This window comes from Gastrolobium bilobum, unplaced genomic scaffold (assembly GCF_033153095.1).
Source record: "Gastrolobium bilobum isolate Gb01-03AN ecotype WA unplaced genomic scaffold, APGP_CSIRO_Gbil_v1 utg3829, whole genome shotgun sequence".
Lineage (NCBI taxonomy): Eukaryota > Viridiplantae > Streptophyta > Magnoliopsida > Fabales > Fabaceae > Gastrolobium > Gastrolobium bilobum.
Window position 1 is genome coordinate 27,993 of NW_026896121.1, and position 26,851 is coordinate 54,843.

Here is a 26,851-nt window from a genome sequence, read left to right on the forward strand (position 1 = left end):
TCTTAAGTTTGGGGAGGTGGTTTTTGCCTCTTTAACTTGAGTTTGGCTTCTCTCGTATCGAATTTTATTATGACTTAGCTTCAACTATCATAGTCTTAAGTTTGGGGAGACAAGTTTTTTCTCTTTGAGATTTGCTTGATGGCCGAGTAGGCCGCAACTACATTGTCTTGTGCTGCCATACTATTGTAGAAGACTCTCTAAACTCGAGCACATGGGCCGAGTATCTTCTATCTGAGTTGATAATCACTTTCATTAGGTTCTCCAAATTCATTTTCAACTACGATTGGGGTGAAATCCTTTTATCACGATCACGACCACTACAAATCCATCTTTATCTCAGACTGGGTGTAATCCTTTCATCAGAATCACAATCGCTCCAAATCCGTCTTCATCTTGGACTCGGATGCAATCTTTTCATCAGGATCACGACTGTTCCAAAGCCGTCTTTATCTCAGACTAGGTGCAGTCATTTCATCAGGATCACGACCGCTTCAAATCCATCTTCATCTCGGACTGGGTGCAATCCTTTTATCAGGATCATGATCGCTCGAAATCCATCTTTATCTCGGACTGATCAATCTAGACTCGCGGAAGATATTTCTGGCTATCAGTAGTGTCTTTGTTGAACATGACTATAGCATAGAGATATATGGGTGTTTCCCTCAGAACTTGTAGCCTATGCCAAGTCATTCCTTTCGTTGTTGAAAACATAGAATTAACTCGTCTTTCATATTTTAGCATCCTGCATGTGTGCATAAATATGTGCTTTGTGCTGGCATCGCCATATCATCACACAGAAGACGCCAAGCCATTATCGATTGTGGTCTTTGAACAAAGACTCCAACTCATTTGCTTTTTTCAATGTATTCTTAATGGCTCTGCACTTACCATTGCCAATCAACTGATCGACATGATCACCATTGTCCTGTGTATGCGTTGTGAAGCCACTTCAGTGTTACCAGAAATGCCTTTTACATTTTGTTCAAGAAATTATAACATTATAGGAAGTCAGACTTGGCTTGGCGTTCCATGTAATAAGATATTTGACTAGAATTGCGGGCCATCAAAAGAAGCATGATTCATAAAGCCATCCACAAGAAGCATGATCTTTCAGAAGATGTGCCATTGAATGTGCTAAGAGTTATGCATTCATTTTGTCTTCACGGTGTACGTTTATAGTGATGGGTCCCGTGGTGAGCATTTCTTTAGGATTGAAGCTGGGTTATCAATATGATTATTTGAAGTGAACTGATTTAAACCTGTTTAATTCAGTTAAAAAAAAGGGAATAGATATATTGACAAAGTAAATAGTTTACAAATGTTTACAAACAAATAGTTACTGTTAGATTAATTGATTAGTCGACGGTTGTGATCTAATTCCTCCATTTCCCAAAAAGTTTTCATTTCACGTCACTACTTCACACCCTACCACACTTTCCAGCTCTCTTACCCTCTCCGCTCCTCCTATCAAGCCTTCGGTAGATTGTCGCCACCATCTGCCATCGCCGTCTCAGCCCTGTATGTGACCCACCATCGTTGCGCCAGCCCTTGTGCTCTTTTACTGCTGGTGGTCGATCTTGCTGTTGGCGTTTCCCACTTGCGCGTGGTTGTTGTCTCCGGTCGACCTTGTTGCCGCCATTACAGGACCTGTGAGTGAGGCAATTTTATTGGAGCTTTTCATCTGTTAACGTGGGTGATTCGCCATTTTTTTTCCCTTTGATTTTTTTTTCTTTTTTGGGGGTTATTCTTTTTGAGGTCTATTGTTGAAGACTACGAAATATAATGAAAACTGCTCACTAGTAGTCTAGCATTTACATGATTTTATAGTCGACCAATTATTTCGTTTGTGTCTTAACAGAATGGATGCCATTAAACCTTAAAATGGCGAAGCCTTGTTTATTTGAATTACTTTTAGCAACTTCAAGTTAATCAAACACTAGAGTTTGTACTTCAATAATCATAAGTTTCTCATTCAATTTTTTTTCTAAGATATAATTGTCGTTTAATTTTCAGAGAACACAACCTGAAATATATCACTATCTTCCTTCACCTTTCGGTAGACTCTTGATCTTCGAAGAGATCAAACATCTGCTTTAGTGTGGTTGGTTAGTCACTCTGCTATGAACTATTTCTTTCTTTCTCTCTCTCTATTAGTTGTCTCAAATGAACCACTTCTTATATTCATTTGGAAGCAACCTCTAGTTTGTGCCTGGTTTTGCTTCTCTACCTGGTATGTTTTACTTACCATTTCCATCATTTGGCAACCTTTTTTGTGGTTCTGGTTATTGCAGATTTACCTTATTTGGTAAAGCTCTGATTAGAAAGAATAAAACTTGGATACTCATTGATTAGGGTGCTATGTTACCGTGGAATTCAATGATTATGATCATTTTTTTGTACCCTATGGCACATGCTTTCAGTCAAATGTATAAATGATGAGTACAACTACTAACTTGAGGCATAGAGATTGAATGCTTGGTTTTTATATATTTGTGTAAAAAAAAGTTGAAGACTACAAATAGTTGTGTCAAGCTATGAAGCACCGATACTTCCAACGTATCTGATACGCGTATCGGAAACGTATTGTATCGTATCGGAAACATATTGTATCGTATCGAAAGCGCCGTGTCGGAGTCGGTGCTTCATAGGTGTCAAGCTATGGAAAAGAAAGTATGATATTATGTATGTTAGTAACCATTATTTCGTAGTGTGTTTTTTTTGTCTTTTTGTAGTGGTTAATGGACTTATGGACTCTTAATTGTAAAGTATGATAGTTGTGTCATGCTTGGTTTTTTTTGTCTTTTTGTGTCAAGTTGTCAAGTTCCTGTTCTGCTTAATTGTAAATTTGTATCATCTATACTTTTCTCCTCACCAGCCTTAATACAATTGGTATGTATTGGATGATACCATTTGGACTTAGGGCTACAGGAAGATCAATCTTTCATGCTGAAATGTACTGCTTATATTTTATTAGTATCAAAAAATTAATAACTTAGCTAATACCTTTTTTTCATTTATTAAGAAACCTTATGTTTATCTTCATATGTAAACTTACCTTAGCTAATTCTTTGATTATGAATACGCGTCATCTAGACGATGTGGTTGGCAGAAGCTTGGTGCAGTTGTCAATCTAGGATCTTATTATATTGTGGGAGTTCCTTTGGCAGTTGTGTTTGCTTGTATCCTCCATATGAGTTTGGTGAATTTGCTTTTTGGTGTTGGTTTGGCGATTTGGTTAGACATTCATCAAAACTGTTTATATTGTGGGTTATATTTTAAGCTTGCAATGACAGTTTTGACATGGTTTTGGAATTCTATGTCCCAAAGAGATAAGCTAAGGATGAGATGACTAATGTTATGTAAAGGCATTTTATTATTATTTTTCCTTGTTATAAAGAGGAAAATCTCTGCAGAATTGAATTTAAATAAATTTAACAATGAGCTTGATTTTCAATTGATGGTGAAGTCTGCAATTGTATGAAACTAGTATTGTTAATTATTTTAATTAATTAGCTTTTTAATATTTCTTAAATTTATTTTAAAATATTTACTAATTTTAAATCTTTTATAATAAATTAGTTTTTTTTGGTCATGTAAGTTAATTAAATAAAGATATTTAATAATTTTCCAGAATTTGACAGATATCGAAATCTTCCCAAAGGAAAAGAATTACTAAAACCAAAAAATCAATAAATTGATAGCTAAAATCATTGTGATTATAAATAACAAAATCCCAGATAACCAAAGTCATTGTGAAGAATCTACACTAATGCTGCAATAGTAAATGCCATAGCTGTTTTAGGCATTAAGACAGTCTTCCTTAACATTGCTATGAATGGAACAGCTGCATTTTGCAACTACTGGAAGGAGAGGATATCAACTTGATGTCTTCCTGTCAAGTGTCAAGGACTATGGTTAAGAGAGACAATGATAATAGTCAAAGTATAGTAAATTGTGAAGCTGATACCAGATCATCATTACCAAATAGCGATGATAATGATCATCGGCTATGTAAAATCAAAACTCAAGGGGAAATTCCAATTAATTTTCCAGATTCAGCCCCAATACCACAACCCATTTAAAAATTTACACAAACAAGTGAAAGATAAGTATAATAAATTCAACCCATTTCAAAAAATTCCTATTAAATTCGAAACAGGTGGAAAAATCAAAACTTTTCAATAATAGACCTAAAAAAGAATAACCCCCAAAAAAGAAAAAAAAAATCAAAGGGAAAAAAATGGCGAATCACCCACGTTAACAGATGAAAAACTCCAATAAAATTGCTTCACTCACAGGTCCTGTAGTGGCGGCAACAAGGTCGACCAGAGACAACAACCACGCGCAGGTGGGAAACGCCAACAGCAAGATCGACCACCGGCAGTAAAAGAGCACAAGGGCTAGCGCAACGATGGTGGGTCACATACAGGGCTGAGACGGCGATGGCAGATGGTGGCGACAATCTACCGTAGGCTTGATAGGACGAGCGGATAGGGTAAGAGAGCTGGAAAGTGTGGTAGGGTGTGAAGTAGTGACGTGAAAGGAAAACTTTTTGAGAAATGGAGGAATTAGATCACAACCGTCGACTAATCAATTAATCTAACGGTAACTATTTGTTTGTAAACATTTGTAAACTATTTACTTTGTCAATATATCTATTCCCTAAAAAAAAAATCAATTCGAGAAACTTGCATTAGGCTTTGTTTGAGAGTTGGTTTTAGGAGGAGAAGAAAAGGAAAGAGAGGGATTTAGTAAGTCCTTCCCTTGTTTGTGAGTTTAAAAAAAGGAGGGAAAGAAATTGGAGATTTTTACTAAACCCTCCAAAATCCTCATTCTTCTTAAAATTAAAGTTCCCTAAATTTAGAGGGTTTAAGGAGGGGGGATATTGAAAATTACTTATCTACCCTTAGCATTAAAATGTTTAAACTACGTAAAACTGCGATATTATTAGAAAAGTCTCAAATACCGACAGAATTTATTGACGAAAAATATTTCGTCAAAAATAGTGATGAAATTTTTGATGAAAATCATATATGTCAAAAAAAAATTCGTCAAAACTAAAGACGAAATTAGAGACAGAACCAGATTTTCCCATAATCACTAACATAAATTTTGTTCGGAAAAAAAATTAAGTCCAAATTATTGATAGAATTTAAATACCGTCGAAACTTTTAACGAAAATATTTCGGTCCAAAATTTTGACGAAACACATTTCCATCGAAAAGTTCCGACGTAACACAATTACGTCAAATTTTTTTACTAAAAACATTTCCATAAAAAATTTTCGCAAAAATTTTTGACGAAAACTATTTCCCTGAAAATATGTGACTAAAAACATTTCTCTAAAAAAATTTGATGGAATTTTTTTTTTGTCAAAATTCTTTACGGAATCTATATTTTGCCAAAATATTTTATAAAAAAAATATAAGCAAAATTTTTGACGAAAAATATTTCCATCAATATTTTCAACGAACCACATTTCCATAAAAAATTGTTGACGAAAAAAATTTCATCAAAATTCTTAACAGAATTTAAATTCTGCCGAAAGTTTTCGACGGAAACATTTTCGTTAAACTTTTTAGCGAAAAAGATTTCTGTCGAAATTTTTCACGAAACACATTTCCATCAAAAATTTTCGACGGAAAATATTTTCGTAAAGTTTTTTGATAAAAAAACATTTCCATTAAAATTTTAAACAGAACACATTTCTGTCCAAAAATTTCGATAAAAAATTTTGACGGAAAAAATTTTCTGTCAAAATTCTTTACAGAATCTAAATTTTTTCGAAAGTTTCGAATGAATTAATTTCGTCAAACTTTTTGACAAAACAATTTCTGTCAAAATTTTCGTCAGAACACATTTCCATCGATATTTTGAACGAAAAACGTTGCGTCAAAATTTTTGACGGAATTCTTTTTCGTTTAAAACATTTGATGGAGGAAATCATTTTCGTCAAAACTTCTGATGGAAACTAAATTTCGATAGAAAATTTATTTTTGTAAAATTTTTCATCGGTTGAAAAATTTTGTCGCTTTTCTACTAAAAGTATTCCGACAAAAAAAATAATTTTGTGAAGAAATTTTCGACGTTTGCAACGTAAAATTTTTATCAAAAATATGATCTTTTTTGGTGTTGTGAAAAGTACATAAATAATTTTGTTAGAAATTTTAAATTTAATTTAATTTATAAAATATTATAATTATATTATTTTAAAAAAAGGGTAAAATGGTAAAAATATCTCATGAACCCTCAATTTTCCTCCTTTACCATTTTCTTAACTCCCAAACAAGGAAAAAAAAAATACCCTTCAATTTCTTTCCCTTCTTTTTCCTCTCTCCCCCTTGTATCCCCTTCCTTCTCTTCCCTTTAAACTCCCAAACAAAGCCTTAGGGGCATTAGCATTATTTTTCTTTTGCAGTTGTGAGATGATGTGGCACTATTTTCCTTGTCGGTTGAGTTTTTATTAGATGGGCTTCCAAGCTTCGTAGCCATATACATAAATATAATCTTTTACTATATATAAGTTATCTATACTTATTTTCAAAACGATGTTGTTTTGGATTGAAGGATTAAAAAATAATAATAATAAAGGCTATTATAACCTTGGAATAAATTATAATTACAAAACACCTTAATTTTAGTCCCAAAACAACATTATTTTGGACTTAATACAAATAACTTATCTGCATTCACTACAGAAAAAATGAACCTATATATATATATATATATATATATATATTGAGAGAGAGAGAGAGAGAAAGAGATTAAATATTTGTTATGTCCCTTGATTTTATTTGATTCAACAACGTAATTATAAGATATTGTAAATATAACATCTCTCTAATATATATATGACATGTGAAAAAAAAATCTTATCACTTTTTTCTCACGTGTCCAGTACGTGTTACACAGATAGTATAAATGACACCACTTTGTGCAAGTTAAAAAAGCTTTTTTCACAATGAAAGGCTCAAAAGCCCCAGGGGAGGATGGGTACATAGCTGCTTTTTATCAAAAGAACTGGAATCTGGTAGGTGATCAAGTCTGGAATGCTTTCCTAGCTTATTTGGAAAACCCGCAAACCATTGCTGATATTAATGGTACGATTATTACCCTTATCCCAAAGGTTAATAAGCCTGCGTTGGTTTCTCAATTCAGGCCAATTTCCTTGTGTAATGTGATTTATAAAGGCACGAGTAAAGTTATAGTGGGTAGACTGAAGGAAGTAATGGAAGCTTTGGTTTCTGATAACCAAACCAGCTTTGTCCCAAACAGAAACTTGCAGAATAACATTATTGCAGCTAAAGAGATTGTCCATTCGATGACAAAGTTTAAAGGTAAGATGGGTACTATGGCCATTAAAATTGATTTAGAGAAAGCATATGATAAGCTGAATTGGTCGTTTATTCGTAAGGTTATCTCTGAAATACAGCTTCTGTCTTGGATGGTTGAATTCATTATGGCGTCTATCACAACTAATAGTTTCAAAGTGCTTGTGAATGGGGGCTTGACGGAAACTATTATTCCTGAACGTGGAATTCGACAGGGTGATCCATTATCCCCATACATCTTTGTCTTATGTGTTGAAAAGTTATCGCATCTTATTGCTCAAAGGGCTGGCAGTGGTGTGTGGAAACCGATCAGAGTGTGTAGAGGTGGTCCAGCAGTCTCCCATCTCATTTTTGCAGATGATATTGTCCTTTTCTCTGAAGCTTCGGTGCAACAAATGCAGGTAATAATGGAATGTTTAGATCTTTTTTGTAGAATGTCTGGTCAAAGTATAAGTGTTCATAAGTCTACCATTTATTTCTCTTCCAATACATCTGATGCAACTGCAAATGCAATTTCTGCGCTCTTTGGGTTCAAAAGAGTTAGTAGCATTGGTAAATATCTGGGCTCTTTTATCAGGCAAGGGCGAAATTTGAAATCAAATTATGCTGATCTAATGGATCGGGTTCGTAAGAAACTTGATGGCTGGAAGCGTCAAAGTTCATCTTTTGCGGGGAGAGTCACTCTGGCTAAATCAATGATTGGTGTTATTCCCTCTTTTCATATGCAGAATGGTCTTCTTCCCACTTCTGTGTGTGATGAGATTGAATAACTTCAACGGAACTTCATTTGGGGTATTAATAAAGCTCATTTAGTGGCTTGGGACACAATGTATAAGCCGAAGGAAATGGGAGGTCTTGGTATTATCAGATTGCGTACTCAAAATGAGGCTTATATTCATAAGTTGGCCTGGAAAATCTTAACTGACAAGGAGGAACTTTGGGTTAAGATTTTGAGAGCCAAGTATGGCAGAGGTAAAGATTTGAGGCGTGAGATAAGCTCTAAGCCTTATGATTCTAAACTTTGGTGGGACCTTTCTAAATGTTGGAACAGTTTTTTACCCGGTCTTTGATGGGAGGTGGGTGATGGAGAGACTATTAAATTCTGGGCGGATAATTGGTTGAATCTGGATGATAATCTTTGTAATTTAGCTCCTAATCACATTCCTGATCTGGAATTGCATAGAACCATTGCTGAGATCTTTCAGCATGGTACCTGGGATGTTCGATATTTGAAGCAATTCTTAATTGATGAGCTAATCTCTAAGGTGTTTTGTGTTCCTGTTGCTTTGGAAGATAATACTGAGGATAGGTTAGTTTGGTGTCAGAATCATGTGTCATCTTCCTTAGTTAAGGTTGCCTACTTGAACTTGATGAATTTTCAACATGCTCAAAGGAATGTTCCCTGGAAGAAGTTTTGGGACTGGAAGGGTCCAGAAAGAATCAAGACTATGATGTGGCTGGCTTTTCTTAATAAGCTTCCAGTTAGGGGTCGTACATGCAAATGGAGTGGGGGTCCTAATTTTTGCATTAACTGTCCAAACAGTGAAGAAACTCTTATTCATGTCCTTAGAGATTGTTCTCAAGCCAAAAGATTGTGGATAGATTGGTTTGGTAGAAGGGTCACCAACGATTTCTTCACATTAGACCTACAGCCTTGGCTCATCAAAAATGTGAGTAAGGGTTGGAATTATCAAATTCATGTTGATTGGAGAGATGTTTTCTATACTACTTGTTGGAATCTTTGGAATTGGCGTAATCATCATATTCATGATGATAGTTTTCGAAGGCCAAGCAATGATAAGCGTGTCATTTCTGATTTTATTGCGCATTTAATTGAAGCTAGAGGTAAGAATAGAAGCATTCTTGGCAGCTTCCCTAATGCCCATCAACCTACTAAATGGTGTCGTCCTGAACCTGGTCGGTTGAAGATTAACACAAATGGTGCTTCTTCCCTATCTAGGCAGCATGCTAGCTGTGGAGGCCTTGCTAGAGATCACAATGGTGCTTTTCTGGGTGGTTTCTCTTTCAGATTAGGTTTCTGTAATCCTCTTGATGCAGAACTCTGGGGTATCCTCAAAGGTTTAGAGTTGGCCTGGGGTACTGGTGCTAGGAGAGTGGAGTTGGAATGTGACTCAGAAATTGCTTTTAGCACTATCCAAGAAGGGAGCAACAATCACAGAAACTCTCAGGTTGTTTCCCGTATTCACAAATGGCTTGCTGAAGATTGGGATATTCGTTGGGTCCACACCTTTCGAGAAAATAACAGATGTGCTCACTGGTTTGCTTCTAGGCATTTTGAGGATGATAATAATCATATTGTTTATCATTCTCCTCCTTCTCCTTTGTTAGAGCTCCTTCTTCAGGATGCTTCTGTAGATCTTTTAAGTTCTCGCGTCGTGTAATTTTTGTTTTGTTTGGGGCTTTTGCCCCTCTTTATTACAAAAAAAATAAAATAAATGACACCACTCTCTCATATGGAAAGTTTTATAATGGGACGAATATCATGTGAACTTTAAATGCCAAAGTTAGCTAAATAAATGGATTTTGAGGTCTTTCACCCGTTTACTATTTCAAAAGCATTTGATAGGAGCTAGCCAATATTATCCTAACGCTAACAGAATCGGCAACAAATTAACGGGGCTAGAATCTAGAATCTTATTACATAAACTCTATCCTAAAATGAAGATTTCTTAAACAAGAATTTTGTTCTTATCTCTTTGTTTTGTTTTTCTCTCTCTCCCTCTCCCTCTATATATATATATAATCCATGGTTAAAGCTTTTCCCAAAAAAACTAGATAGTTATTATTGAAAATTCCTTTCTATGATGTTTAAGGCATACCTGGTTTCGTATTTTTTCCTTGGGCTTGTGCTCCTTGCTCAGGCACATGAAAATGATAAGAAAATTGGGTTTTATGAACTCAAGAGAGGGAATATGAAGCTGAATTTGACAAACTATGGTGCAACAATTATCTCTGTCATTGTCCCCGATAAACATGGTTTGTTTTATATTCTTAATTATGTGTATTTATTGGTTTAGGGAATTTAGCTGATAAACATTGTCCCTGTCATTGTCCCTGCAACAATTTATACTATTTAAACTACAATCACATAAACCTTTTTCTATCTTATTTGTCTCTCCAGGGAATTTAGCTGACATTACCCTTGGCTACGATTCAATGGATTCATACAAGGTATGATACTTCAATTCTTTTGTGATTCAATCGCCTAATTCAAAATAAACCAATAATTTCTCAAACTCATCATAGCCTTGAAATTTACTGCAGAATGATACATGTTACTTTGGAGGCCTAATTGGACGTGTGGCAAATAGAATTGGAAAAGCTCAGTTCACTTTACATGGCAAAACCTATAAATTGCCTGCAAATGATAATGGGAACACACTTCACGGTACGTTAATTAATCAAATGATAATTGCTGTTCCTGCTATTCCACAAACACACAAATATATATATATATATATATATATATATATACCATTCGATTATGTACACTTTCATTTTCTATTTAAATTTTTGATGGAATTAATTATAACTGTTAATTTAAACAATTTGTACATGTGAAATATCAGGTGGCACCTCAGGATTCAGCGATGTTGTTTGGACAGTAAAAAGCCACAAGGAAGATAATCATATAACATTCACCTATGATAGTTTTGATAATGAACAAGGTACACTCTTCAACCACAGGTTTAATTATAATTTGAATGTTGTATGAGTGTGTGTTTATCATTAATATTTTATTTAATTTTCTCTCTGAATAAAAAATTTATAGGCTTCCCTGGAAAACTTGAAGTCTCTGTGACATACATGCTCATGGGAACAAACAAATTGGGTGTGAAAATGATTGCCACACCAGTAGACAAACCCACCCCAGTGAATCTAGCACAGCATACTTACTGGAATTTAAGGGGCCATAACAGTGGTGACATTCTTTCACACATGGTTCAGATTTTTGCCTCACAGATCACACCAGTGGATGATAAGCTTATCCCCACCGGTGAACTCAAATCTGTAAAGGGTACCCCTTATGATTTCCTTGAACCAAAGGAAGTAGGTAGCCAAATTAATGAGCTTCCTGGTCTATATGACATAAACTATGTTCTTGATAAGGGTAGCCCTGAACACTTTAGAAAGGTTGCTATAGTTAAAGACAATGTCTCTGGGAGGAAACTAGAGTTATGGTCAAATCAACCTGGTGTGCAATACTATACTAGTGGCATGTTGAAGGATACCATAGGTAAGGGTGGAGCTATTTATCATAAGTACGGTGGCATTGCCTTGGAGACACAGGGTTTCCCTGATTCTGTGAATCACCAAAATTTCCCATCTCAGATTGTGCATCCTGGTGAGACATATAAGCACTACATGGTCTATAGATTCACAGCTAGCTAAGTGGATTCCTGAAAATATAGATTCACTTCACATATAAATATTCCTCCTATGTTACATTTTCTATAGTTAATTATGATATGAATAAAATTTCTGCTAAAACATTTTCCCATATTATTATTGGAATTTGCATTTATCATTTAACATAACATAAGAAAGTTTCTTACACACACAACATTTTGTTGGGCCCACACTTTTTGAAGCAAAAAAAAAAAACTATGGCATACAAAACGAATCTCTATAACATTACACAATCATTTTTCCTACAACATAACTCTTATAAAACCCATTATTATTACTTATACTTCAAAAAATTAAAGTCACGTTGAATAGTTTAAAAATTAAAGTATGCTTCAGTCTAAGTTAAAGGAAAATAAATTTCTTCTAAAAAATATAATAAATTAAATTTTCTCTTTCATTAATTGTTGTTCTTTGCAATATTGTTGAACAACATTTTTGTGGTTAATTAACTTTTTGAAAATGGATTATATGCGTTGTGTTATGTCATGCTATTGTTTATTATTATTTGATTTTTATTTTTCATTGAAGAAAGCGACCTTTAGCAAATAAATTATTCATTTTGTGTCATTTCGTGTCAACTTACATAATAAGCAAGTCATGCCAATATCAAGAACAAATAAAATTGGGATTGATTAGTTATTTGTGTCATGTTATATCAACTATACAAAATAAGTTAGTCGTGTTCTAATTGAGTGTATCTTTATTTGGGTTAAGTGTATTCATAATCATATCAAATCTTGTCCCAAACCTATTAATATGGTCTGCCACCCTTGCATTAATGTATTGATGGCACTATTTATTGTTAATTTGTATTTGTTTTACGGAATATAATGTGAAGTAGAAAATATTTCAATATAATCATAAGAGGGAGTTAAACGTACAATCATGAAAGTGGTTGTAAGAGAAAAGAAAAGAGGTTACATAATAAGCGGGTCATGCCAATATCAAGAACACGTAAATTCGAGATTGATTAGTTATTTGTGTCATGTTATGTCAACTACACAAAATAATAAGTTAGTCGTGTTCTAATTGAGTGGATCTTTATTTGGGTTAACACTAATCATATCAAATCTTGTCGCAAACCTATTAATATGAATTGCCACCCTTGCATTAATGTACTTGGGTTAACAATTATTGGAGTTATGTGTGGTGAGAAATATAAGAAAGAAAAGCGTGAAAAGGTGTTAAACACATATGAGGGCAAATCTGCCCTCATCATGAAATAGGTACACATGAGGTATTTAGTGATATTTGAATAAAAGATGATGATGGATATGTGATATAGTGATGAAGGGAATGGTTCTTAACAAATGATAGCTTCAGTGAAAGTCATGAACACACCTATATGTGTCATTTTCGACCTTTAAAGAATTAAATGGGTTGGAATTGTATTGGACTTGGATTTATGATTACTAAGTCATATTGAGGACATGATAAGTCTATGTAAAGTGAGAAATGCTTACTTAGAGTTAGTGGTTTTAAGCTAACTAGCTTTCGGGGTCCTATATGTTAAGTTTTGAAGAAATTAGTAATGACTTGTTGTTTGACATATGATTGGCATGTGAATGTATGGAACAAGATTATGATAAGGATGTAATGACATTAAACCAATTGGTATGTCATATATGAAAATATAGGAATCATTCAAGTGTGAGTGTCTTGTATATAATACTTGGCATTTGACCTATATAATAAATGTTTGATATTGATTCCTACTCTAGGGTTGTACCTAGAGATTCTGAGCTTGTAGATCAATCATTGGAGGAAGAGTTATAGCTTTCTTGAGACACAAGTAAGCCTTGTTTTAAGCTTCATGAGATAAGCTCTTTGTTTGAGGAACCTTCTCCTCCATGTATGCTCCACCATAGTCCATTGGGGCTATAGTATGGAGAATGTAAGATTGTATGTTTGATACCTAGTATAGATGCATTCATATAGAGATATATGATAATATGATGTGATATGTATGATCTTGTTGATGGTCATTGAACATATGTATGTTGACTATTCCACTAGAGGACCTAAGCTCCTCGAGGTCATATGTACATGATATGTTGACTATTCCACTGGAGGACCCAAGCTCTTGGAGGTCATATGTATATATCGACTAATCCATTGGAGGACCTAAGCTCTTAGAGGTCACATATATGTACATTTGATGTCTTGGGCATATATGCATGTAGTTATTCAGTTAGATGTATGTATACGTGATATGTATATAATAGGATATGTAGTGGCATAGAGCCATTAGTGTTTGTGCCCATGAATGGGTCTTATATCGTCTGTTGGATGATTTGAATATGCATCAACTGTACTAGACTTTTCTTATTGACATTGATTGTAAAATATGAGTGGGATTTAATCCCCAAACTGTCCAATTTAGAGAGGAGATGATGTTCGTTCGACTCTGTCAGGGTTGATACTTGTTATCATACTCTGATGGTCATGGACCATTGCTTATGGTTAAAAGATTGATAAGTTAGTAAACAGAATTATGTATTGGTATAGGATGGTACAATTTGATTAATATGGAAAAAAATTTATGTTATGCAATACATCAAATGAAAAAGAAAAGGAAAAAGTTAACTCACTAAGTTACGTATGTTAACAGTGAAGTTTTGAAATAAGTCTTCCATTTATGCATGTTAAGTATGTTGCGCTTTAATACCTTATGTATGATAACTAACCGGCTTAGGATGGGGACGTTACACTTATTACCTAAAAATTTTCTTTTACAAATTACATTTTAGAAAATTTCATATAAATTTAATATTAAAAATACAAATTATCATACTAATGTGCTAAAATAAAATTCATATTCTTAGATACAACTATATCATTCCTCCTCAATCACTGTCTCACCAGACTTAAAAGCTTCAGGTGAAAAGAAGTTAAGATACTGGGACCGAATTCCAAAAAATCCAAGTCCAAATTTTGAAAGCCAAGCAAAAGTGGGTTAAGAAAAGAGATGAACATAATACCACCATTAGTTAACGGCAAAGGAGCCAGGCTTAAATAAACTGAAGATGCATCCACTAACAGAAGAAATCGGCAAGAAGCTGAGTTTAAAAGAAAGAAGGCAAAAGCCAATTCAAATTAATGCCGCTGATAAAAGGAGTCAGAATCAAAGAAGAAACTCATGGCGAACATCGCCGGGTTCAAAGCTTAAACATTGTAGCAAAACAAGTCAAATACAAAAGCGACTACAAGCGACGAAAATTGCTTCAATAAAGATGCTAAGTCAAGATCAAAGCAAGAATTCGACTCTATCAAATTAAATAAAACATGCAAGGGAAATTCAAATTACCCGAACAAAAAAGGTTCGGGAACAAACTCGACAATCTCTACTACAAATTAAAAATTGGCCTAAAGGCCCCCAAATCAAGAAAAAGCAATGTGCAAAGTAAGGCAGTATTCCGACACAACTATTCGTCCAAAATGCTAGGCAAGGACCGGCTTAAGATCTTAGATTAAAGGGAAAGGCCAGAAGGCCAACACCCTGATTAGCCCAAATTGGGTAGTGCAGAAGTACAAACAAGACAACCTATAGAAGGATCAAATAAAAAGAATCCAGACATGACCAAAGTTCAAAAACAACACAGCCCGACAAGTCTGGACTCCAAGACTACCGAGCTGAGGGGCAAGCGTAGTAATGCAACAATCAAAATAGAATGAGGAAAGCAACAACTTTCATAAGTTGATATCTCGGCAAGGCGATCAAAAAGCAAGATCAGTCAGCCCAAGCTTGTACCTCGGCAAAAAAAGTTGAGGGAGAAATACTGAATCAACATACTCAGTACCCAGTTCATAAATCGGTTGATCTTGAACACAATCAGAGACAATAACTGCAATCGCTGACCCAATTAAGTCAGCAAAGAAAGGTTACAACCCAGAGAAAAAGTTATCGGAAAAAGAATTCAAGTACATCAAATGCGTGGACCACTGCTATTACATCTTGACAGCTTAGACCACCAGACTACCGGGCTGGGGGCAACTGTTATGGCCCTGATAAAGGCCCCATATTCTAGAAGGTTCAATAAAGGATAACACAAAAGGAAAGTCAAGTAAATTAATGATGATCCTATCCTGACCGCTAAGCAGTTGGACTTGGGTCTCCAATATTCCTAAGATACTCAGAAATACACTCCTTCCAAGTAACTCGTCTATAAATAAAGGCTTAAGCCAAAAAGATACACACATTCTAAACTCTCTCTCTTAGTTGTCACTGTGCACACACCCCACCATTTGGCTATGTCGTTCTTATAGTGCACAGTGATCCGCTGATCTCTAAAGTATCTCTCTCATTGATGCCTGAGAAAAAGCATATAGATCCAATAGTAACATACCAATCACTGACTGGACATTTCTATCACTACAACAGAATAGGTTATTAAATTTCGTACATATAAGTGTATACCTATATTAGAACCAATAGGGTATCGAAAATCACTAAACATGTATTCCTAGTTGCATACCTATTAGTCACTCAATATATCAATGTTGAACAGCCACAATTATATAATATCAATACTTGATATCATTATCAAAGCAAATCCAGAATAAGAAAATCACTCAGAAAACTTCCATATTTCGCTAAAGTTTTAAGTGTCTGCTAATTTCTTACAACAAAGAAGCTAAGATCTTGTTTTATTTTATTTTGGTAGGAAAGCGGGTTGTAAAAAGAATATTACAAAGTAAACTACAAAAAAACATGACTATATACAAACTCGTGATGCTACACGTAATAATATTAATTCAACCTGTATAGTATATGTAGACTAGCAATATAATGTGTATGAAATTATTTATGACAAGGTGTCAAATGCCTGAGCCCCACGTGCAACCTTAATGAAGACATCTTCCAATGTGGTATCAGCTAAACCCCATGCAGAAACCGTGAAGTTTCTCTTTGCAGTTTCAACAGCTAGGAATACATTTGCTATTTTAACCTCCTCTTTTGGCAGCTCAAACTTTTGCGTACCAGAGATATGGTATATCTTGTTAGCATTTGAGGAGAGCTGTTGCACCAAGTTCTCCACATGCTTTTCATGATCCATAGATGTTGTAATCGTGAACACATAAGTTCCTCCATATCTGGCTTTCAGCTATGATAATCCAACAAAAAGTATACAAAATTCACTTGGTAGTAAATAAACGAATATAGAAAGTGCAAGCTGAATAACCAGTGAGGATTTTGAAGTTCCATTCTAGGAATATGAACCATATATAACAAAGAATGAAAGTAAAATCTTAAAAGGTCTTCTACAATTTATAGGCTTAGCCCATTAATTGTGTGGACCAAAATTATAAGTTGGGCTTAATAAGGATAGGCAACCCAAACCCGTGAAAAGCTTTATTTTGCAAATGATTTTGACAAAGCATGTCATTTAAGCAATGTTACCTCCTTTGGATTTCCGATGCACTGCATGCTACCATCTGCAAATATTCCTAATCGATCACATAGGACTTCTGCCTCTTCCATTGAATGTGCTGAAAGGTGTATTGCAAACAAGAGTTATCAATCCGTATATAGAGAGCTAGAGAAACAGAGAGAACACATCCACACATCCATGTTGTTATGAAACCAAATAAATAAACCAGTTGATATATTTAAATCATATACGCCAAGCAGATAATGGATATAATAAATTAAGAATAAAATAAATTTTGGGTCCTCAACAAAAATCATGGGACCCAATTTAATCCCTTAGAAAAAAAATTGACTTGTAGTCTCTCTAAAATTCAAAATAGACCTATGTTAGTCCTTTTGAGGTACTAACGTTAGTCTTTTTTGATATTTCAGAGGAACCACGATTTCGATTAACTAGGTCTATTTTGAATTTCGGATGGACCACGAGATAACTTTTTTTTTTTAAAGGATTAAAATGAGCCTGTGATTTTTGTTGAGGATCCAAAAAGTACTTTACTCATGAATTAATTCAATAACATGTACATGTGCTTCAAAATAATAGGAGAGAATGAGAGAGTACTGGTGAGAATGATTGCACGATCTTGTTTTGCACGCTTAACAACATTCCATAAGTTGTTTCTTGAAGCAGGGTCTAATCCAGTACTTGGCTCATCCATATAAACAACCTTACCAAAATTTAGCGCTTGCAGAATGTTAGAGAAAAATATAAACTATTAAAAAGACTCTCACCCTTTACATGGTATCAGAGCTTCAGTGACCACGAAGTCACAAGTTCGATCCTCACCCTCCCCCTCCCCACTTTCTAGTGGAATTAAATAAACAAAGGTAAAACAAAAAATTGGGTCTGTCCATTATCAACGGTTCAAGCCCAAATGGCTCTTGCATAAGGAAGTATGTTAGAGAATAATATAAACCATTAAAAAAACCCTCACTTAACAGCTTAAACTTTTAGGTTGAATTAGTTCTTTATAAAGAATAAGAAAACATAACATGAATTATAAGGAAATTTTTTTGAAAAAAAATAGATTTGAGAAGAAAACATACTCGAGGATCTCCAATCAATGAAATAGCAACACTAAGCCTCCTCTTCATTCCTCCACTGTATTTTCCAGTTTTTTTATCAGCAACTCCTCCATGAAAAAGGTTTACACTTTTCAAAGATTCTTCCACTGCCTGCAGCAATAGATTGAGAGCTAAATTTTGCTAAAATCTTTTCCTGTCTGCTAAGTAAATGCTAGAGAGAAAGTTGTTTAATTTCTATCTACACTGTCATCTTATCATCTAAAGATCCATACCCTCTTAACAGAAGAATATGCCATAAATAATTAAGCGGGGAAAGAGAATAATCATGTTCTATGACATGGAAAGGCTGTTTATTTTCCTTTAACAATGACATACACATAGTTCAATGCTAATTTCTTTTTTAAAATAGTAATTGTCAAAGTTTCAACTGTCCAATGCATTTGTCACTAAAGAGTAACAATTGGAGAAACAAGTAGGTATAAGACTGGCTACTAATCTATTTTTCTGATTGATACCACTAATATGCAAGACTTTCCAGGTCCAAACCTTCTCTCCAGCTATAATCTCAAATTAACTTACTTGTGTTAAGGCTGAACCCTTAAGATTTTTAAGTCTGCCATAAAAGAGAAGGTGCTCTCTTCCTGATAGGGTTTCCCACAGCAAGCTAAAATAATAGAAGAAAAAAATATATATAAAATTTCTGTTTTTTGAATTTAACATTAGATAGAAAAAACATAAAAATTGGAGGAAATTCTAGCTTACTCATGCTGTGGGCATACACCCATGCTAGTATATATTCCATCCATATCAGTTCTTATGTCAAGACCTTGAACATATGCTGTACCAGAGGTTGGCTTTGTGAGACCAATCATCTGTAACCATATACAAGCTGGTAAGGTTTAAGAATTGAAAATAAAACCGGTCAAAGAAAACACAAGATTTTCATGGAATTCTAAAAGAATTTCATAACGCGGTGAAGTAAATCAATCAGAGGTCCATACTAGTTAAATTCATACATCTATAATAAGCATTAACAAATTGCAAATTTTCATTGATAAAAGTAAGATTTAAAGGAATTTTAGAAATCATTATTTCCTCTTATGTGAGAGCGAGCAACTGAATGGATACTTCAGATCCTACTTATATTTTTGTTAGGGGAAAGGAAGGGGTGGGGGAAGAAATGCAAGGAATTTTCCAAAAATATATATTGCTGATTAAAATCAACTTTCACTGACCATGTTGATAAAAGAAGTCTTCCCAGCACCATTGGGACCAAGCATACCAAAGCATTCCCCTTGAGGCAAAGCAAGGGACAACCCTTTCACTGCAAATTTCTCTGGGTTACCATCCCTCCCCGGATAGACCTTTCTCAGGTTGTCACATACAATTGCATGATTAATAGTTGGTTCAAGTAGCAGCTGTTCCACCTTCTCTCTCTGAAGAGAAAAAGAAGAAAAAAAGTAATACATCATACTTGCAACTACGAGTCGTCATTAAGTACAACAACATTTGCAAAAAAAAACCTTGCAACATAGAGGTCTTCCAGAAAAAATATACTGTTTAGATTTATGCTACAGGTACAAACTAGGGAAGTCTGACTTTTAGTTTACCTTCATCATGCATTCTTTCCCTAGAAACAATACATAGTGTTTTAGAATAAAAGATTGTGACTAAGAAATTTTTTTGTTTGTCTATTGAAATCCATTCCTAATTAAAATGTCACCTAACTGTTCCAAGTTATTCAAGCATTCTCTATATCCTTACTGAGGCAGCATCATTACATCATTTTCTAAAATCAGTCGGTGATATCAACCTATCCATGGACATTAATTTTTAAAACCAGTAGACGGATAGATAATAATGAGTACATGTATTCAATACAACAAAAATTCACCTCTTGATTGACATCTGGTTTCTCCATCTGAACAAAAACTTTAGATCCCTGCCTTTGGATACTAGGCTTCCTAAAAGATGAACTAGGCTTTTTCTGAAATCCTTTCAAGAAAAAGAGAGGACTTTTCCCACTTCCAGATGACAAAACTTGATCCATGTAATATGCCAAAAAAAGCACCAATACCCACTCCACGAACATGATAATTAAGACATCTTTCATGCCATTCGTGCTATTACTTAGATCTTTCCACCGCATTCCATTAGTCCCCAAAGCATTCCCATTGAATGAAGATTGTGAAAACTCATATAACCCACGATATAAAGCAAACCCAGGATACAACTCCATAACAATGATCCACCCTCCTAATGAAATTTCATAGGCAAACAAAAGGCAGGAAGGAAAAGGTTAGAAAGTGCAAAAATGTTGGCACATGAAACATAAAGATTACTGAAATGAAATCTAAGTAGATACAAATTCTAATCACAATGATCATATTAGTACGTTCTTCAGTTAGTAGAGAGAATCAAATAATTGCTGAATCTGATAGTGATACATCAGAATTCCCTTCAATTATTGATGCAACCTTAAATGCCAACTCATATCATTAATCCTTATGTATCAATTCAGAGAAACACCACATTGCTAATAAAGTACCAAGTGAGTGTCCTATGTGCAAAAATTTATTGAGAACAGAAAAAACTATTCTAATGACTATTGCAATAGTTATTAGCATCAACAACAATTCTATCGATGCAGAAAATTATCTAATTGTGTAATAGTACTTTAAAATAATCAGATCAAATCATATATGGAAAACAATATGAAGGACCCAGGATGGTTATCATTTCTTAGTCATTTGACTTACTTGGAAACGATGTATCTTGAACAAAAAATTGGAAAAGAAAGCCAGCTAAGAGCCCAGTTCCAAACACACCTATATATGCAACTACTGTAATAAACAAAACAAAAAAACAAAAAAAAAAACACGTAAGTAATCAGATTCGAGAAAGAAAATGTTGATACACCCATTATTATGGACAACATAGAGGCAGCTATCATCAAACCTGTTGCTGTCTTAACATTTGAAAACAGGGAAGCCAACAGAAATGCCAGCGATATTTGTAAATTTATATAGATGAAATAAAACACGGATTGGATGCTGTAGTCATTCATTGTGAAGAATTTTAACCCTGAAGAAAAAAGCAGTTACAATAAAGAGAAACGATGGAAAGTGCCAAAAAAAAACAAGGAAGAAAGAAAACAGTTCACTGGTTTTTATTCTTACCTATGACTGAGCCAAATATCACAAAACACAGCATGTAGACAATAGATAAGGCAAGAAAATAACCATAAGAAATCATCCAATACGGCCCATCACCAAGACCATGCATTTTCATCATGATTCTTAATTTTTGTTGCTTCTCATAAACAAGCGATGTCAGGATAATCTACATCAATAAACACACGTGTTCAAAAAACATGTAGAAAATAAATTCCTCTGTGTTGACACAATAGATATTAGATAAAATTGTTGACCTTTGATTTTGAATCATGTATTGTTCTGTGAGCCAGAAAGAGTGTTTACATGTGATAACAATTTAGCCAACACAAACCCATTCATCAATGTCACTATTTTCCTCTCATTTCTACTAAATTCTATTGCTAAAACAACTTAGTCATTGCAAATATATTTCTTCACATATTATATACTTACAGGGAAAAGTTGCAGGATGACCCATGTAAAGAAGAGAGGCCCCAGTAGAGAAGCCAAATCAAATTTAATTGGGGTCTCAGGTTTCGGCATTTCCTTTACAAACTCAAACAACATTTGGGTACCAGGTCCCAGCAGAAACTGAAGGTAGGCATTAGATACCTGCAAGCATATAGACTATAGATGTCAGTCCCTATTATAAGGTACACAAAAATAGAGACCCAAATTTTATTAAGAAAAGTGGGAATATGTATATAAAGGGAAATTGCTACCGTTTATCAGCTTAGTGTTAGAAAAATATAAAACCACTAAAGAGCCTTTCACTTAATAGCCTAAGTTTTTCGGTTGAATTAGTTCTTTGTATGGTATCAGATCAGATGCTCTGGTGTCACGGGTTCGATCTTCACCACCCCATTTAATTAATAATCAATTAAGTCTTGTGGAGTTTCTTAGCACAGGGAGGTGGATCTGTGCATTGTTCCAAGTCCAGCGGGCTCTCATGTGAGGGGGTGTGTTAGAAAATAATATAATCTCACAAGAGCCCTTTGGCTTGAAGCGAGGATTATTGCATAGGCCCAATTTTTGGTTTACTTTATGCTTATTTAATTCCACAAGTGGAGGGCGATGAGGATCGAACCCGTGATCTTGTGGTCATTGAAGCTCTGATACCATGTAAATAAACCAATTCAACCCAAAACCTTAAGGTTTTGGGTTGAATTGGTTCTTTACATGGTATCAAAGCCGAGTTGGGTTCGAGCTAGCCTGGTGATTGGTTAGGAGGCGGGTTGAGTACTTGAGCCCTAGGGTACTCGGTTGAGGGGAGCATATTAATGTTGGGTTTCACACTTGAGGGGGAGATTGTTGAGATACTCAAGTGTGATGAGTCCCACATTGGTTAGTAATGGGCTAATTGAAAAGTATATAAGAGGAAGGATCCATAAACCCAATGCTTTAAGATTTTGGGTTGAGATGTGGTGTCGGACCCACTTAGTGTATTTGATCCACCCACCCATTGGTGGTGGCCCCCTGCCACGGGCTTCCTCCTGGACCCACATGACAGTATTAGTTTTGAAGTATAAAATACAGCAATTAAATGCTACATGGGCATCATGATTATAATTCCACTTCTTTCGTTCAAATTACGCATAGTAATGATTAAGCACGTTCTTCTCCAAAAATTAATATTTACTTCAAAATCTATTCCAACACTAACAACTCATGTATGTCTTTTGACTTTTTTTTTTTTTTTTTTTTTGATAAACATGTCTTTTGACTTTCAACTTAGTATTTCAACAAAATAATTTTATTTTACTTTATTTTTCTTCTTTTTATATATTCACAACACAGGCTAAGCAAGTAGCATGTAGTTATTTTCTATACTGAGAGTTTCCTGTTTCACGACGTTTATATCAATTATTAGAGAAATGGCATGGAGGAAGCACAATTTAAAAACAAAGTTTAGATGTATACCAGATTTACAGAACGAGGAATACGCGCCAACGCAATAGATGCAAAGCCTGTGTCATTTTTGTAGGTTGAGTTGTACCATATGCTGACATTATATCTATTTCCATTTGAATTTAGAAAATCATAACCTGTCAAAAGAATAATATATACAATAAGTATTTCCTTCCACTCTTCATATAAATTGAAATATAATGATATATCTACCTGCAGCTATCTCATCGATCTGTTTCTCTGTGTTACCCCTTCTATAACCTTTAAACAGCTCATTGTTTACCTCAGAAGAACTATTACGCCATAAACGTAAACCCTGAGCACATGTTACCTCTAGATCCGGTGGAAAACAAAAACTTGAATTAGTAACAAAAATTTTAGACATCATATGCAAGCCTTGAGCACAACCTACCTAGAGAACAACAACATAACAGTACATAAAAGACCGGTTACTCCATGCAAACATATTCAAATTAACTTGTGGGTGCACTTATGGCCATAAGATTATTATCATTGTTAAAGTGTTTCAAATGCTTAAAAAAGGTCGCAATTATGTCCTTTTGACAAAGTAAACAAGAGAATCTTATGCATAACGTTTTTTACTTTTTTATACTCCCTTTTGATGGTTCCAAGTTTTGTATCACTTAATGAATAACATGGCAAACAGTTTAATTTAGAAAAATACAATGATCCTATAGCTAAACCTCCTCACTTAAAAAGTAAAACATCTATGACTAGTCAACTTGTCATCATCAAGCATGCACCCATCTTGCACAGCCATAAGGACATATAGGCTATAGCCATGTGAATCTAGAAAGTTCAGTTCATGGTATCCCCCCTCCCCCCTAAACAAAAAACAAATGCACACACAATGAAAACAACTTTGCCTCAGTGTTTGACTTAATCCAGAGGAGGCCAATTCTGAGTAACTGCTAGTCAATCTTGTGCTTCTGATTTTGTTGTCATTTAGTTTTAATTACATATTCCATCCAAAAGCAAAACACAAATCGAAAACAAAAATCCAAAGCATGCAAGTTCGTTATCTGATTATTTTAATAATACATTGCCGTCTTGATTAATAGATAGAAATTGCAAAACTGATTGTCAACTTTCATTATAAAATAGCTATAAGCATCATAGAAGAAACATTGTCAATACAAGGATGTCCCATACCTTGCTGGCTGCTAATGGTTGATATCTGAACAGGAATGGAGAATGTAGAGTTCTGTGTACACTGACTTTGTAGATAATAAATGGGAAGATCCGAAAAGAAAGCAGGTTCCAGAAAATTGTCGTACTGTGTCTTTGATGATGATCCCTATATCATTTTGATCGTTGCACCACCATCCAAGTTAACAGAGATACGATAGAGTAAGACAATATTTTCAGAGTCATATTTTGATATCCAAAAAACGAAATTAAATTAAAAATAAATAAATTATTGCCACTGGCATTTACAAGAGATAAATAATTTAAATAATATTAACTCACCACGACATTTGTTGCCAGACTACCCATAACATCGGAATTATTTATGGTAAAGGTACTTGGGATCATATTCCCAGATAAAACTGTAAAAGAGGAAAACATGTCAGTTAAGTAAGAAATTAGAAAAATGAAAAGAAGCAGTTTAATTTAGGATTTAATATTTCTCCTATTATAGAAAAAATTTATTTACTACACACATAAAAATGTACGGGGTCCATGTGAGAGAGAAGAGAGAAAAAGACTCACATGAGCCCCACTTACTCTACTCTGTGTATAGAATACAATAAGAGAAACATTAACCATTTTAATTTAAGGGGCAGGGTAATATATTTATTTATATACTTTCTCCAAAAGATTGGTTAGTGCCGGTGAAGAACATAGTAACAGGACACGAGCCATTGTTCCTGCAAGACTGGTTTGGCAAATCAGAAAAGGGAAGAAAATCCGTTCTCACAGCACGATATTGTGGAGCAGGCACTTGCAACAGAGGAGGCCATTCAGGAGGGTTAGGAATTGGACATGTTCCAACTTGATCCAAATCCGAATACTGAATACCACACACTTTCTCAATACAATTGTCCCCTTGTGTCTTGCTACAAATGCATCCACACTTGTTTTTAGCCTTGTCCAATTGAATATCTAGCAGCTTTTGGATTAGAACCAGCAACAGACACAGCAAGAACGGGTACATGATTAGCCTAATCGTTGTCTTCACATTTCGTTTCTGAAAACAATATCATACATATATAAATAAATAATATACATCACACAAAGCATGAGAAATTAGAAACATGTTTACTCAATAATGTTGAATGAAAGTTACCTGGAAGGTTAAATTCTTCCTAAGGAGAGCGTTTGCTTGAGTCCAGAAACTAGCGGGTTCATTGGGCGTGTTTCCATTTTCCATGTCTTGTGTGTTTTTATTCTTTTTCTCACTCTGCTCCAACCTTAACTAACATAACATACACCTCTCTGAAACTTGGAACTGTGCAGTGTTTATATACGTGTTTTATGGTGTGACCAAATCATCCCTCAACTTCCACTTATTTTCGAGAATGGTATTATTGGTGAGATTGTCAGGTGTGAATGCGAACTTGGCTTAAGCTTAACTGGGCAAAGTTGCTGAAATTTTGTCTCCCGATTATGCCCCTGGTCAAGTGACTATAATACCCCTCTCTCAGGTTGATGTTAGAGCCTCTTTCGTGTGACATATAAGGCACGAGAGTATAAGCTTATACTATACGTTATGATATTTTCAGTTATTTGGTGTGACCATTGTATAGTATAAGCTTATACAGCATAATCCCTTAATACATCAGAACGATGTATAACTTAATCCGGCCTAAGGGTAAGGGATAAAGGCTGATAAGATATTGATGTATTAACATCGTTGACCAATGTAATTCTCAAAAATTAATATATTATTTTAATATTAATCTATTAAAATAAAAATTAATTTTTAAATATATTAAATTTAAAATATTAAATATTTATAATTATAAAAATTAATTTATATTTTAGATTTAATTTTAGATACACTGATCAATAAATTTTTATAAAAATTAATATCATATGATATTTTTTGTAGAATTATATAAATTTTTTTAAAGGATATTTTTATTAAAAATATTTATTTTTATCATATATAGTATTATACAATGCATTATCAAATACTAGATGATATTATCATATACAATATATTATTTTATACAATACTGTGCCAAATATTAAATAGTATTAAAATTTATAATCAGACTTTATACTATCAAGTCTTATACCATTAATGCCCTTAATTGTTAACTTTATCCAAAGTTCATTTCAAACACTGCCTGCCATAGTGCCATTTTTCACGCCGGCGTGGATATGCCTGAATCGGACGACAAAGTTTACGAAACATTCCACGAAAAAGCAATAACTAAGGGCGTGATTAAAAACAGTTTTATAAATATCTTTTTTCAATACTTGTTTTAAAAACAATCTTTTTATATTTTCAAAAATAAAAAAAATTCTTTTTGATAATACTTGTTTTATGAAAATAATTCAAAAAAATTTAACTTTTTTCTAATTTTTAGAATCAAATTAGA

The 26,851-nt window shown here is 34.2% G+C and overlaps 2 protein-coding genes across 7 annotated transcripts; one reads left to right on the plus strand and one right to left on the minus strand.

The window, feature by feature from the left end:
- The first annotated feature begins 10,156 nt into the window (after positions 1–10,156).
- LOC133297903 (uncharacterized) lies at positions 10,157–11,744 on the plus strand. The gene is made up of 5 exons (XM_061497142.1): positions 10,157–10,328; positions 10,474–10,523; positions 10,617–10,740; positions 10,922–11,020; positions 11,125–11,744. Exons 1-5 carry the CDS (start codon positions 10,157–10,159, stop codon positions 11,742–11,744), a joined length of 1,065 nt encoding a protein of 354 aa, XP_061353126.1.
- Positions 11,745–16,399: 4,655 nt separating this feature from the next.
- On the minus strand, positions 16,400–25,729 carry LOC133297900 (ABC transporter A family member 7-like). 6 transcript variants are annotated; one of them, XM_061497132.1, is made up of 19 exons: positions 25,591–25,729; positions 25,222–25,491; positions 25,110–25,179; positions 24,771–24,850; positions 24,453–24,597; positions 23,493–23,612; positions 23,292–23,416; positions 21,825–21,983; positions 21,396–21,558; positions 21,175–21,300; positions 20,976–21,059; positions 20,111–20,472; positions 19,452–19,652; positions 18,979–19,088; positions 18,796–18,880; positions 18,238–18,366; positions 17,753–17,858; positions 17,164–17,252; positions 16,400–16,867 (listed from the first exon to the last, which is right to left on the minus strand). In XM_061497132.1, exons 1-19 carry the CDS (start codon positions 25,672–25,674, stop codon positions 16,568–16,570), a joined length of 2,808 nt encoding a protein of 935 aa, XP_061353116.1. In that variant the 5' UTR covers positions 25,675–25,729; the 3' UTR covers positions 16,400–16,567. The 6 variants fall into 6 exon arrangements, with proteins under 6 accessions (XP_061353116.1, XP_061353118.1, XP_061353115.1 ...); XM_061497134.1 differs by having other exon boundaries at positions 19,452–19,634; positions 20,111–20,474; positions 20,993–21,059; positions 21,459–21,558; positions 25,110–25,491; XM_061497131.1 differs by having other exon boundaries at positions 25,110–25,491.
- Between the last annotated feature and the right edge of the window lie 1,122 nt (positions 25,730–26,851).